We start from the raw sequence: 15,168 nt of genomic DNA, 5'->3' as shown, positions 1-15,168 counted from the left end.
CTCATGATTCAAAAAAGGAGAAACTATCAACCTGAGACAATGCAATATGTAGTTCACCCTAGGAATGGATTTGAGGATTGGAGAGTACAGAGAAAAACAGAAGGATTAAGGGATCAGGTGAAGAGTAATGCTCAATTTATAAACACGTTTCATTTCAAGCCAACAAGTGTCTCTTGCATGCAAAGCAGTAGGCTCATCATTTCAGTAATAATGTCAAGACTCAGGATAAGTCTCTGTCATCAAGAAACTGGGAGTCCTGGAGTATTATTTAAAACATGCAGAGTAAGTGAAGAAACTACAAGGAGAGAGAGAGAGAAAAAAAAAAAAACGGACTTTAAGTCAGATGTTTTAGTATACCAGGGGCAGTCAAGTACACCAACAACCCTTCCAAAAATTTCAGGTAAAGTCAGGTAACTTGTTTTAAGTCATTAAAGCTAGAAAGTTAATATAGATCGGCTTTGTTTCCTGCCTATTTTTCCAAGTTCAGTCTTCTTTCAGAACACTGTTGATGAATGGACGCCCCTAAGAGGTGTGCGAGGGGAGTAAATTTTGACTGGAAGTCCCAGTCACCCTGCAAAGAACAAAGAAATCAGAGCTATCTGGGGGCGGCGCTTGGGGTGGGCCTTGAAGGATGAACCCGAAATTGGGCGGGAACCAGTGTTGGGGGAAAAGGGCGGGGCTCTCAGGCTAACAAAGTAACGGAGCTGTTTCCCCCCAATCCTTTGAGTCCTGGGGGAGTTAGTCTAGGTTGAAGGCTAGCATCCCGCCGCTTCCTCCCTCCCATCTTTCCCCTGGGGTTTTTCAGGAGCGTTCGCCAATTGCCCCAAGAAGCATCTGTTATTTGTGTAATTTGGAAAACCCCGGTGTTCTGGAAGCACTGAATCCCCTGCACGGTGGGGGTCGTCCGGCAGGCTGGAGCCCCCCCCCCCCGACGCGCGCTGAGGACTGGGTTAGAACATTCGGCCCGCGAGGCCGGCGGGGCGGGGCCGCGGGCGCACCTGCCAGGCAACGCGGCGTTCGAGCCGCCTGCGCGCTGTGACGTGTCTTGACTCCCGCCTCACTCTGTGTTTACGTGGAGACGTAGATGGCGGTGGCGACCGCTGTACTCGTGTGGACGAGGACGATTCGCCAGTGATTGCAGCGACTGACTGGTTTTGTTCCGGGGGGGAGGCAGCTCCCGGCCGGGCCCTGCGGCCTGGGTCGCGGAGCTAGCCGTCCCACCTCTGACTGAACCGATTTTTCCTTTCTACCCCCCGCCCCCTCCCTGTTCTTTCCCTTCCTACCCCGCAGAAGCCATGGAGGACGAAGAAAGAAGGAGAAAGGTAGAAGCTGGCAGAGCGAAGGTAGGAGACCCGGGGACCGCCGGGCCAGAGGTGGGAGGAGGTGGCCGGGAAAGGGTGGGAGGAGGCCTGGGGAACGAGTTTGCGGCAGCCGGGTGCCCTGCGCTCGGAGGGAGGTTGCTGCAGGGTCTGGGTTTCCTCCCCTCCCTCCTGTCCCTTTTCCTAGGACGTGTAAAGCCCGGTGCTGCTACCTAGCTGAGGAGACTTCGGTGGTGATTGAATGGTGTGGCTCTTTTCTCACGACTGCCCCAATAAAACACCTCTCTCTCTTTTCTTTAAACCGTATTGATAATTAGGTGGTAATTAATAGCCTTTAAACCTCCAGCCCTTCAAAGGGACTTTTATGGGTGGTGCAGGCATTGTGTTTTCCAGGGCGGGGATTTAAAGCTTTCCTTTTATTCAGTGGGGAATTTGTGCGCTGATCATCAGCTTGTCTTCCTTAGGTGGCACGCTGGCACTGGAGGACGTGTGTGAGATTGGCCTGTGACAGCTGCCTCAGCAGTGGCCTGAGTGTGCCACAAGTGCCAGCTGTGAACTTGGCTTTAGGGGCGTTTTTAAAAGCGTGTCTTTGTACGTTCCTGTTTGGAGGTCTTTGTCATGGCAGTTGGTTTTGTATCCTGTGGATTGGAAGTTCTGAAGACGGAAAGATTCCACAGAACAAAGCTTTAGAATTCCTGCTTTAAATAATTTGTTTTACGTGTGTGTGTGTGTGTGTGTGTGTGTGTGTAGGTGTAGTGAGTTCCGATTTTATGTGTGTGTGCGTGTGTATATGTATGGAAATTGTAACGCAAACATTACAAAACTGTATTATGCATAGATATCCTTGGGGCATCATGAAAAATTTATCGTAGACAAAATATAAATTGAATAGCATTTTTTAAAAAAAATTACATATTTGAGCAGCTCTTTAGGCTTGCCTGAAAGGCCCCCTTCCTCCCTACTTTTTATAGGTGATATTCTTTTATAGGTGATATTCTTTTTAGAGCTAATGGATAACAATCATACTTGAAACACAATTAACTATTTTTTCCTCTCTTCCTTTCTTTCTTCATTCTTCTACATAAACAAAGGAAACCAGGTCAATGATTTCAGTAATCAATGAAAGAAAGATATTGAGAGTTTTCCTTATAAAATATTCTAGAAATAGAATACTGCAGAGATGCAGTAGTAGATGTTCATCAGAAGTGTGTTAAAGGAATGTGTATGTTAACCAGCTTCATATTTCTAAAATATAATTGACTTTTTTATAATCTCCCCCTTTTAATGTTAAGACTTAAATGCTTGTATGTAAACAGGTAGATTTTGTTTTTTACTCTAGAATATATAAATGAAGGAACATTGGCATTTTCAGAAGCCCAAAATTGCTTATAGTTGTGCAACCCAAGGGACTAAGCAAACACTCTACATCTAAGGAATTGAAAGTAATTTTGTGTACCTTTTCAAAAGCATGGAAGTTCTGGTTAGATGTCTTATTTGTTACCTAAGAATGTTTACTGCCTTCTACCAAATGTATCTTTCTTAAATGTATGTAAAGCAGTTCTAGTAAACGTAGTTAACTTTGAACAGTCACATTTCATAATAATTAAATTGCTTGCTGTAAGTAGATTTGGCAAAGTAGAATTTTGATTTCTTTATGTATATATTTGTCTTTCAAAAGTCTACCTATGGGGTAAAAATCTTTTTAAGTTAATTTTTATTGTAGTTTATTTTCCTCTAGAAATAAGCCCAGTTTCCAGTAAGAGATCCTTGAGGCTTTTAAGGCAACATATGTTTGCTGCAACATTAGCTATCTGGTATAAAATACTTTACTGAGGTCATGATTCCTCAGCCATGTAAGTGCAATGGAATATTATACAATCATTAAAAGGATTAAGTCTGAGAGGGACATGGTAAATAGAGTGAAAACAACATTATTAGAAATAGTTTAGATGTTGCAGTGGTATACACCTGTAATCCCAGCTACTCAGGAGGCTGAGGCAAGATCCTGTCTGAGGGGGAAAAAAAAGGAGGGGGAGCTTAGATTATAGCTCAAAGGTAGAGCACTACTGCCCTTTATCTCCACTACTGCGCAAACAAAACTAAACAAAATATGTACATTATTTAATTTGTATAAGCATATGTGCTTTTAGAATGGGATTGAAAAACTATTATAAATATAGTTATTCATGGGCTAGGGGTATAGTTCAATGGTAGAGCACAAGTTCCTAGGTTTAGTCCTCAACACCAAACAAAATTTATAAAGCAGTTCTACTAAACATAGTTAACTTTGAACAGACACATAATCAGCAAACTTAGATCAAGAGGTAGAAATAGAGAAATGGCAACAGTCTCTGCTTTCCAAAGTAGGAGAGACAGATGCTCCTGGGTAATAAGTACAGTGAGAGGTTAGATACAGTAGGATTTTGGATGTTACCCCCCCCAACATTTTGTTAAAATATTTAAAATGCTACTGACTCATTTTCTAGAATATTTTATAAGGAAAACTCTCAATATCAATTAAATGCAACCTAGCATAGTGCTTTTCAAATAGCAGGTATTCAGTGTTTGGTTCTCTCCAGCTGTGCATGCTGGCAAGATGAGCTGGTCAAAAGAGCTGGCTGCAACATTAAAGTAAGGAAACAGTGAAGAAGAATCATGCAACACGTGGACATGAGTTTCTCAGGTGGAGGGTGGGCCTGCTCTGCCACCTCAAGGGTCTTCTTCCACGCTGGAAGGCAAGAGAGCGAGTGCACTTGGAACCCCTCTGTTTATTAGGGAAAAGACATTTGATAGAATGTTCCACCCAATAAGGCAGGGGATAGTGTTTCAGCAGGGGTTGCCCAATCCTGTTGGGTACGGCTCAAGCCCAGAGCTGAGGCTCTTCCTTGATGAGTGGGGGTAAAGACCACTTGCTTGGTATAACACATGATGTGGCGTATGTTGCCAGTCCAATATCCCCTTTACTTAAGGCTTTTGGAGGGTCTTAGCTCATGCACAGGGCGGTCCCTGACATTTGCTTCTTGAATGAATGAGCAGAATGACTGAGTAAGTTCTTAATGTGCAGTGTTACTAGCTAGGTTGGAATTTAATAAGAGTAATCCAGAATTTTCCTAATCAGAAGTCTCTTATTGCTGGTATCAGAAACCACCTAAAATGATCATTTCCCAAAATTTATTCAGAGACTTGGTTCTCCAAGTATCTCATTTGTTCATAAGACTTAAGTGTTAACATTTGATAACAGTTTTACAACGTACAACTTTTTAATCTTTTCTTGGTAATTGGTCTTCTGTTCCTTTCTCTCTAGATTTCTCTAAATTTCCTTTCTCAAGACCTTATAATAAATGATCATTTTAAAAATAGCTTCTCATGTATACAGTATAGTATCTAAATTTAAAAAAAGAATTTTTAGTTGTAAATGGACACAGTACCTTTATTTTATTTATTTATTTTTATGTGGTGCTGAGGATTGAAACCAGGGCTGCACATGTTGCTAGACAAGTGCTCCACCATTGAGCCACAACCCCAACCCCTACAGTATAGAAGTGTACTTTGTAAAGTATTTTATATTAACCAAAATCTGCAGTAATAGGAGAATGAATTATTTTATGTAGCCATTAAAATAATTCTACAAACACTTTTCAAGTTGGGAAAATGTCCACAGATAATGTCAGGTAAAAAAAAAAAAAAAGAAAGGTACGTTTAAGTATTTATATATGAAGACATCTGAAAAAACATGCACCAAGATGTCAGTTGTGGTTATCTCTGGGTAGTGGGTTATAGGCTATTTTAATTTTTTTATACTTTATTTTACAAATTCTCTACAACATTATTCTTTTATGATCAGGCACAATGTTCAGGTATCATTTAAAAAACAAAGACATTACATGCAGTATGATAAACAGGTTAATGTTGTATGACTCTCATACAGAACAAGAACATGAAATGCAAAATAACTAGGTCTCCTACATTAGTGTAGTCCTGGAACTCTAATTCTTACTCCAGTACCGCTTGTATTATGTAGTCAGAATTCTATATTATTGGACATTTATGGATTGCTTTTTTGTTTTTGTCATTCTTATCCATTTTCCTTGCTGTCAGTTTTTTGGTTTTTCCTATGAACTTGCTTGTCCAGCTTTGTATTTTCTCATTTGCCTCTTCCCCTAACTTGCTGCTTTAGATTTGTTGTAACAAAAGAACCCAGAAACTGAGGTTAATGGAATGATTTATAAGAATCAAGGGCTAATGGAACCTAGTAGAAAGGACTTCGAGGCAATTCAGTTTTTCTGATGCTTGGTAGTTCTTTGGTTTGCTGTTGGGTCCTCAGCTATCTCCTCAGTATTGATGTTGCAAGAAGCCCAATACTTGGAGATGTTAACTAAATTATTAAATATTTTCAGAGCTGGGCTTGACCTCATTTACAAGTTACTGACAGAGATGGCACCACATAGGCTATCCTTGTAGTGAATCAACCAAACTATTTCAACTCCATTTTAAATGACTTCATTTTTTCCAAGTAAAATTATTTATGATTATATAAACAAAGTAATCAATTATTAGTGAACAAAATTAAATAAAGGACAGTTGTGTAGTTAGAATGAAATTAGTCCTATAAATCACTTTTTGCTATATTTTTAAAAAGTTCTTCAAATGTACTAGAATTCAGCAAAACCAAAGTATTATACCTCTATAGCGTTTTATATAATTGTCATTATTTATTGAATAATTAAAATTCTTACTACATTCAGTAACTTGGAATTATATGAATTTTTTTTTGTTTGTTTAACAAGCATTTTTAGTTTGTAGAGTAATGCCAGTGTTGTGTACAATGTTCTGTGTAAGCTCTCTTATTAGGTTATTGATAGGATTTTTCAATTACTGTGCTGCTGTGATAGGCAAGCTAGTTATAGTATAAAATTGTTCTTTGCATTTTCAGATATTCTGATCCACAGTGAAGAAAGCTATTCTCCCTCTCTGATTTCTTTTAAACTTTATAGTTTTTTATACTTGTGACAGGTCTTACTTAATTTTCAAAGTTACATTTGATAACAGTTTTACAATGACAATTTTTAAATCTTTTTCTGGATATAGCAATTTGATGCCTCCATCAGAGACTGGTGCGTTCCTGTGATTTAAAACTAATTCATGACTTTTGGGCTTTGCTGAAATAAAAGAAAACATGGTGTTGAGGGGAAAGAATAGACATGACAGGCTTCTTGAAATGTATGTTAAATTTCTCTAAGGCAGGAAAACAGAGCATCAGTAAAATCCAGTGAAGAGATAATTTTGTTTGAGAACAATTTTTATCCCACTCCTGTTCTCATCTAGTCCCTTGGATGTGTCTTTTATTTTACTTCCTCTTTTCACTTTTCAGTTTTATTGACAGAACACCACAGACATCCTTACTGAATGATAACACACAGCAACGAGGAAACAAAAAAGATAGGATTCATCCAAAGGATGACAAGAGTGGGACAAAATTTTTTTCAAACAAAAACATTTCTTATTTTTGTTACATAAAAAGGTTTGTAGAAAGAGCTAAACTATGACTATTAAACATTTAATTTAGGCTGCTGATGATTGAAATGTGAATTAATTTCTTCTAATATGACAAATAGAAAAAAAGTTCTGGTAAATTGTGAAACATTAGTGATAAGGGACATTATTTTTATTTCTTAGTAAGATTTTTCTAAAATTAAAATTAGGCATTCTATTTAATTGGTTAGCATTCTTTTAATTGGGAGCCAGGCATGGTGATGCATGCCTTTAATCCAGTGATTCAGGAGACTGAGGAAGGAAGATCACAAGTTCTAGGCCAGTCTAGGCGATTTAGTGAGACCCTTGGCCATGTAGTGAGACCCTGTCTCAAAATAATAAATAAAAAGGGCCAGGTGTAATGGTGTTTACATGTTTGGCTGTTTTCACTTAGTGTAATGTTTTGAGGTTCAGCCATTGTGTAGCATGTGTCCATGCCTCATTCCCTTTTATGACTGAATAATATTCCAGTGTGTGTATATACAGCAATGTGTTCACACTTTAATCCATTGATAGGTATTTAGATTGTTTCTATGCATCGTCTATTGTGAATAGTGCTGCTGTGAACATTTGTATACAAGCATTTGAATACCTGTTTTCATTTCTCTTGGGCGTATATTTAGAATTAAGAATTTTTCGTCTTATAGTAATTCTGTTTAACATTTTGAAGAATCTCCAAATTGCTTACCATAGTGGCTTTACCATTTTACTGTACCATTTCATTTTACATACCTACTGACAATGCATGATGATTCTAGTTTCTCTGTATCTCAACAAATTTGTTTTCTATTTTTTAAATCATAGCCATTCTAGTGAGCATAAAGGGATATCTCACTGTGGTTTTAATTCTTGTTTTCTTGATGACTAATGACACTGAGTATCTTTTTTGTGTGCTTTTTGGCCATTTGTAGATCTTCAGACTATTCAAGTCCTTTACCCATCTTGTAATTTGGTTGTTATGAACTTGTTTTACATATTATTTTTAATGTGTATATATAATATATTATATATATATAATATATATATATTATATATATGCATAGAGGGAGAGAGCATGTATGATCATGTACGAGAGGAGCAGATAATTCCAGTGGGATTATCTTCCATCTTTTTTTTTTTTAAAGCTTGTTTGGCTCACCAAAATTTAAACTGGTGCTTCCTTTGAATAAGTTGTTGGTGAGTTGATTACAGTGTGATGGTGAAGTTTGAGTTTTTTTTTGTGGTGCAGTGAGTCATTCCATTCCTTGACCAGCTGTTCGATAAGTACAAACAGCTGGTCAAATGGGCACCTGTTGGCCTTTTGGTCAAATGGGCACCTGTTGGCCTTTTGGCTTGATCATTACCAATACATATCAGTTATGGGGGGAAAATGACTTAGTCTTCCATAACAAAAAACCCTGTCATTTTTCTGTGTGAACACGATAGACCTGTGTATGTATTCTACTAGTACAAAGGATTTTTATTGTCATATGGACTCCCCTTTTACTTTTTGTGGTAGTTTTCACCAAAATAGAACTTAGGATATTTAATGCCCATTTAGGTACACCTCCTAAAACTTGGTTAATTTGCTCATGGGTTTTACACTGTTCAAAAGTGTTAAACGTTAAGACTGTTCAAAAATTTAGCATTGTTCCAGGAGTAGTTTTGCCTAGGTTATTTATTTAAATCTATATTCTTTTGTTCTATGTAAAATTCCTTTATCTTACACGAACAATGTAATGCTTGTTTGCAGTTGCTGTCCTCTTTTGGGTTACTGTTTGCTCTGATTTTTACGTAATCTAAATTTTTTGTGTAATTCTAAGATTTTTTGTGTGTGTTGGTATGTTTCCCCCTTTAGAGATCATTTTTTAGAGCCTCAAGTTATTTTGATGATTCAGAACTACTGTATATATTATACAAAGTCCCATTTAAAAATTTGACTTTATAAATTGTATTGATTGATTAGATTTTCTGACTTAACAGATTTCTGAAAAACTAACAAGATCTACGGTTTCTTTCTCTAGCCACTCCCTAGCCCCTCAGCAACCCTGGGATTGAGCCCAGGGGCTCATGCATGCTAGGCCTTCTATTTCTTGATATTGCATATACTATAAAATTCCTTGTTGTTTACTAAGGATTGTTCATTGTGGGGGCTCAGTGATTAGGTTATATTTATTTCTCAGAGGTCTCAGTTTTATTCAAGTTGGTGTTTCTTTACTAGTTGTTTTCCTCAGGGAAGATAGAAAAAGGAACCAATTATAAATAAAATACTAGTTCAAGAATCAAATTTAATGTGTGGAAAGTGTGTGAGGGAGATGTGGGGGGTTGTTGCGGTAGGTGTGGTCAGTGATCTCAGTTAACTTCCTGCATCATTGATATTTTATTGAGTGCATGTGTATATGTTGATTCCTTGAAAGTTGAATAAATTAGTAGATGCTCTAAAGATTAAGGTATTAGAAAAGGTGTAAAAACTGTGTTAACAAATGTGCACTAGGAGGACATTTTTTAAATGAAATAATGGGTTTTAGCTAAAAGTTACAGAAATTCTATTTTCTACTAATAGATAAATATTTTTGGTGTGAAATCTTTTATATTTGTCAAACTAATGTTTACTTTTGACTTGCATAAATTCCTTTTATAGTGAACTACATGTCTGAGCATTTCTAATGACTTTCATTTTTCTGCTTCAAACAACCAATACCAATTTTTAAAATAAAGTTTGACAGAAAAAGTTTAATTTGAGATTTATTTTTATATATGATATTTATTTTTTGTAAATTAAAAGAATAAAATAATATTTTAAATAGGTCTCAAGATTTTAATTTTATGAAAGAAGAGTCTATACTTATTTTTTTTTCCTAGGATATGAACTTAAATTGTTTTAATGTTGTAAGTTTTCTCTATCTCATGCACCATCATATTTTCTATGCATAGTAGTATCTATTTCTGGACACATCTTGGTTGAAAAATCCTTTGAACATTATGGGATTATTTTTTTATACTCATAGCCAAATCCCAAACCTAATTTTTTTTTAATTCAAAATCTGCCTCATTCTATTCCTATCTCACACCCTAAGAAAATCAGGCCTAACTCACCTTTTATGTGCTTTTTTTTTTTGACTGTTAATTTTCTCAAGTTGATTCTGTACATTGTCACTGTCTTGATCTTAAAATGTTCCTTTCATTTTGTTACTCAGGTATTTTCAGTCTTATTAATCTGTTTAATATTTTTTTAACCTCCATGCAAGTTGGTGTAGATTCAGAGATAAAAACCCCACAGGCCTGCCCCTAATGTTTTCACATTCTAATAGAGTAGAAAGTCAACCACAATACAGTAAGTGAAGTGCAGAGAATCATTTATTTACTCATTTGATAAATACATTTGTGCACTTATTGCTTGTTATATCTTGTGCTAGACTATAGAATGTGATAGACATGGAATCTGCTAAATGCAAGCTTCATTTAGTTAGCAGGCAGAAATATAAACAGATATTTATAAATTTAGGAGTGTAATATAATTCTGGCTCTATGAAAAACACAAGGGAAGAATATCTGATTCCATTTGGCAGTTAGAGAAGGCTTCTTACATGGATAAACTCTGAATTAAGCCTTGAAGTTTCGAGAAAAACTAGGTGAAAAAGGAGAGAGGTGTGGGTAGAAACATCAGGAAAATGAGACAGGAAGAGTAAAGCACCGAGGTGTGGAACAGTTTGACTTCCTTGGGGGAAGGTATACAAGGGCTTGGTATTATTGGAGTATAAAGGTATAAGCAAGATATGGCAAGAGATGAAGCTAAAGAAGGTAGGTCTGAGCTCTATCCTGAGGGTCTTGAATTTCATGTTAAGGACATTTTTATCCTGAAGGTTGTGGGATATATTGATGGGTTTTAAGACAAGGAGTAATATGGTTACATATACATTCATTCATTTAAATTCTTACATTTAAAAAATTATTTTTAACTGATACTTAAGAAGATTGAGTTTCAGATTGATCCATTTTGCAGCTGTATGGAGGATAGACTTGAGGGTAAAATTATTTAGAGGCTGTTGAACTACAAATGAGAGACAGTGAAATAGGAGTGAAAGTGTAGGGATAATTAAGAAATATAGAGAGGATAAAATCAGAATGTGATTGGTTGGTAAAGGAGAGAACATGGATAGAAGGTTGGTGTTATCACTAAGAGAAAAAAAGGAACAGTTTCAGTTGTTGACTTCAGGCAAGATTGGGAAATCAGTTTTGGATATTTTGTATTAGAAGTTCCTTATGAGACATCTGAGTGGAATTTTTCAAAAATTTGGTTGAGAAAAGTATAACCTATAGTGGCTAACCCAGATTGTCTGGGATCAAGTGTGACTTTGTCATTTAGTGGCTATATGTCTTTATGAAGTTATACTTAACCTCTCTGTAACTCAGTAACTCATCTGTAAATGTTGGTACTGGGGTTGATGTGAAGATTTAACCTTTTAGTATAAAATACTTTAGAATATTGTCAGGCTGTAATAAAAAGTCTTAAAGAATTATTAGCCATTCTTAAAATCATTGTCATGTTGGAATTTAGAAGATTAAAGCTATATAGCAGAAAACTAGAGTAGAGAAATATACTGGGATCAGATAATGAGGAGCTGTATGTATCACTTAAAAGTAGTATGAATTTTAGCCTAAATATAGCAGAAAACTTTTTTTAAGTGTGTGATATCTTAACCTCTGAAAGGGTTCTTTCCAAATAATTTATTATTTTTAGGTAGGTATGCTGCCACCAGGTGGTAAGTTATGTGTTACTGTTGTACAAATGAAGCAATAAAACTATATTTTTTTAAATGAACTATTGATTTGATTAAGATCGCTGAATATAAACAGTCTAATTCTGGTAGGACTTCTTTGTTTCAAAACAAAAACTAAGATTAGTTAAGATGAGGTAAGAGAGGGTTGTTGTAAAAATGCAGAGATTTCAGAGGAAGGACGGAGAAGTGTAGTAGGGCCTCAGAGAATCTGAAAAGCCATGGGAAATTGATGCCATTCTTGCCACCATTTCTTATTTCCATATTTTTGTATATTAACTTCCTTTATTTACATATCAGTTTGTGTATGAACAAAAATTATAGGATGAATTTCCCAACCTATGCTATATAGTGGAGTGGTTTCCCATTAAATATATTTTTAAAATTTTTTTTAAAAGGCAAAAGAATATATATAAACAGTGGAAGCAAATCTCATAAAATAAACCACTATCCAGTGGTTCCCAAAATTTGCTGTACACTCGAAGCTCCTGGTAAGCTTTTTAAAAATTCTTTTTACTGTTTAGAACATGCCCCATGCCAAAATCAGAAATATGATGGAAACCAAGTCTCACTATTTTAAAAAGATTTTCAAAGAGCAGAAAAGTTTAAAACCCATTGATAGAGCCACTTTGCATGATTTTGCAATACTTGAGTGATTATATATTATGACTTCTTATAAGCCAGGTACTTTACTTGGTGTGCTTCTGTAAGGATTATTTAATGCCAGAAGGAAAACTGGCTGTATTGGATATAGAGAAAAGTGTCTTGGGCTGCAATTTATCTTGTAGGATGGTCATGTGTACTGTAATTTAGAGATCATTATAGTGGCGTGGCTGTAATTACATGAGGATCAAGTTATGCACTAATTTTAGAATCCTTCATATAAGATATCTCTTCTCTATAACCTTTCTGGACAGCTCTGCTACTTCCTTGTTCTCTACTTTCAAGAGAAGAATCTGATTCACTTCTCTTATCAAAAGAGGGTGAAAACAGATGTTATGGATGGTAGGAGTTGTAAGTACTGGCCAGTTCCCTCAGAAGGAAGTTCTACATACTTTAAAAGTACTTCAGTGTTTCACCTACAGAGGAATGCATGGTAAATATATATATAAGATTAAAACAAGTGAAAAAAAGACCTCTACACCTATCACTTAGATTAAAAACATTCATGTACCAATGCATTAAAATCTTTATCTAATTCCACCCTTAGCACCTGAGCTAACTATAGTTCTGAATTTATCATCACCTTGCTTTTTATACCACATATGTGTACATAAACTATACTTAGTTTTCTGTTTTTGAACTTAATGGTTTCATTATGTGAAGTCTTCAGTGATTTTCCTTTTGTTCAATATCATTAGAGCATTTTCACTTCTGCAATAGTATTCCATTATAGAAATTTATCTCAATGTCCATTCTTATCAGTGAGCATTTAGATCATTTCCAGTTTTGTTACTGTTACAAATACTACTACTGTGTTAGGTTTTGTCTGCAAGTGCCAAGGGTTTAGAGTTGTATAGAAATCATGAGTCCTGTGTTCCCTTAGTCCTTGAGTACTAGAGAGTGTCTTTGAAAATGAGGTAGAAAGAGGGAGTGAAATCAAAAGCAACCTGGTGAGGCTGGGGTTGTAGCTCAGTAGTACAGCACTTGGCTAGCAGGTATGAGGCACTGGGTTTAGTCCTCAGCACCATATAAAAATAACTTAATAAAATGGGAATTGTGTTTATCTACAACTAAAAAATAAAAAATGAAAAAAGCAAAACTTGTATTTGTTAATATTATCTACATGGTTTCATTATATAAATCATCAAACAGACATCCCTGGGAACTATTGATGAACACTGGATACCCACTGACCATTAACATGGATCACTGAACTGAACAGATGTAGCAGTTCTTTTCTTTTCTTTTCTTTTATTTTTTTTTTAGTGGTAGATGAACACAATATCTTTATTTCCTGTGGTGGTGAGGATTAAACCCAGTGCCTCACACGTGCAAGGCAAGTGCTCTACCACTGAGCCAACCCCAGCCCAGTTCTTGTATTTTTGAGTTGATATTTCCTGCCAAAACTATATGCTTATCAGAAGGAATCATTTAAAACCTAGACTTAAAAATTAATAAATAATAAAATAGCCTGCATGACAATGAAATGAAGCAGAGGTAGGTGGTATCTGAATAACACTCTATTGGATGTGATTTCTAGTAGGTGTATAGTTTTATTATTCTTTAAAATAATAGTTATTATTGAAGGTGGAATGGCAGTAGTGGGAGAAAACAGCCTGAGACATAAGCATACAAAGACTGAGTACACTATCCCAAGCAGCAGTTGTAAATGATATTCTTGCTAGACATTTTCTATCAAGCATCTGAAATGAAACTCTCACATTGATTTGGATTGCCCTAGAGCCAGGAGTATTGGATTCAGTTGACTTCAGGCTAAAAAGAAAACACTCTTGTTTTCATCATAAACATAGGAACCGATGTGATAGTAAAATGAAATGAGACTCCAATATGAAACTGTAGCCACTGCTTTAGCATTTATCACTTTGTTCCTCACTCTGTCTTGGTATTCTAGTACTAATATCATTGTATTGATTCATGGAAGAAACTGAAAAGATTGTTTCATGACCTAAATTTTTTGTTGTGTATGTTTATATGTGCATATTAGATAGAGATCTCTCTGTGTGTGCATATATACTTACATGCATCTATATGTATAAAATAAGCAGATGTAAATGGAAAACATAGGCACCATAAAAAATAGTTATAGTAACACATGGAGCCATGATAATATTATCAGTGAATATTCCTTAAAGATATGTAGGGGTAGAAGGCAGTAAAGATCTTTCAAAGAAGAAAAAAATTACCTGTAGTCTCATAATCTACAAGTAAGTATTTTTAATAATTTGTTTTAATTTTTAATAGTTTGTTTCTATGCACAAATATATTTTAAAACTGCACTTGATTCATTCTATGCAGTTTTGTGCTCTTATTTTACCCAGCTTTATACTGAGAACATTTTCCCACATTAGAATTTTTTGAAAATATTTTTTGACAGCTGCATAACATTACATTGCATTAAGTAATATAGCCATGTGTAGCCCTGTACCTGAATGTATCGTCTTAGGGTTTTTTGTTTTTGTTTTTGGTTAAAGAAACTATGTAGGAGTTCTGAAGTTCTGAGAAATAATGCCTATAATTAATGCCTAGATGTGCCTCTTCCACAAAAATCAGTTTTTAAAAATTCAGCAGTTATTCAGAGCTTATATGTAGTCACTGTTCTAGACTTGGAGTGTATAATGATTGATTTTTATTAAAAATCCCACCTTTCTGGAACTTTCTAGTAATTTGTTCTGAATGATACTTAATAACATGAGAATAAAATAATGTTTTGGAAATTTTATGTACTTAGATGTGATTCGTTCTGAACACTGAATCATTCCACTTTTTCTGTATCCTATACCATTTTTTAGTTGGGATTGTTTAGTAATAGCTATATATTGTTTGTTGACTTGTATTTTCAAGCAACAGTTTACAAATTTTCATAAGTAAAATGCTGG

At 35.5% G+C, this 15,168-nt stretch overlaps 1 protein-coding gene across 1 annotated transcript in view; it reads left to right on the top strand.

The window, feature by feature from the left end:
- Positions 1-1,268: 1,268 nt before the first annotated feature.
- The window catches only part of LOC144253829 (A-kinase anchor protein 9-like), a 130,628-nt gene continuing 116,728 nt past the window's right edge, over positions 1,269-15,168 (top strand). Inside the window, exon 1 of the mRNA XM_077796495.1 lies at positions 1,269-1,343. Within this exon, the coding sequence (XP_077652621.1) occupies positions 1,296-1,343 (48 nt within the window). The 5' untranslated portion in view covers positions 1,269-1,295. The remainder of the gene's footprint in view (positions 1,344-15,168) is intronic.

Source organism: Urocitellus parryii, chromosome 3, assembly GCF_045843805.1.
Source record: "Urocitellus parryii isolate mUroPar1 chromosome 3, mUroPar1.hap1, whole genome shotgun sequence".
In the NCBI taxonomy this organism is placed as follows: Eukaryota; Metazoa; Chordata; class Mammalia; order Rodentia; family Sciuridae; genus Urocitellus; species Urocitellus parryii.
Note: the sequence above shows the minus strand (reverse complement) of the source record. Positions and strands in the feature narration are given on the sequence as shown.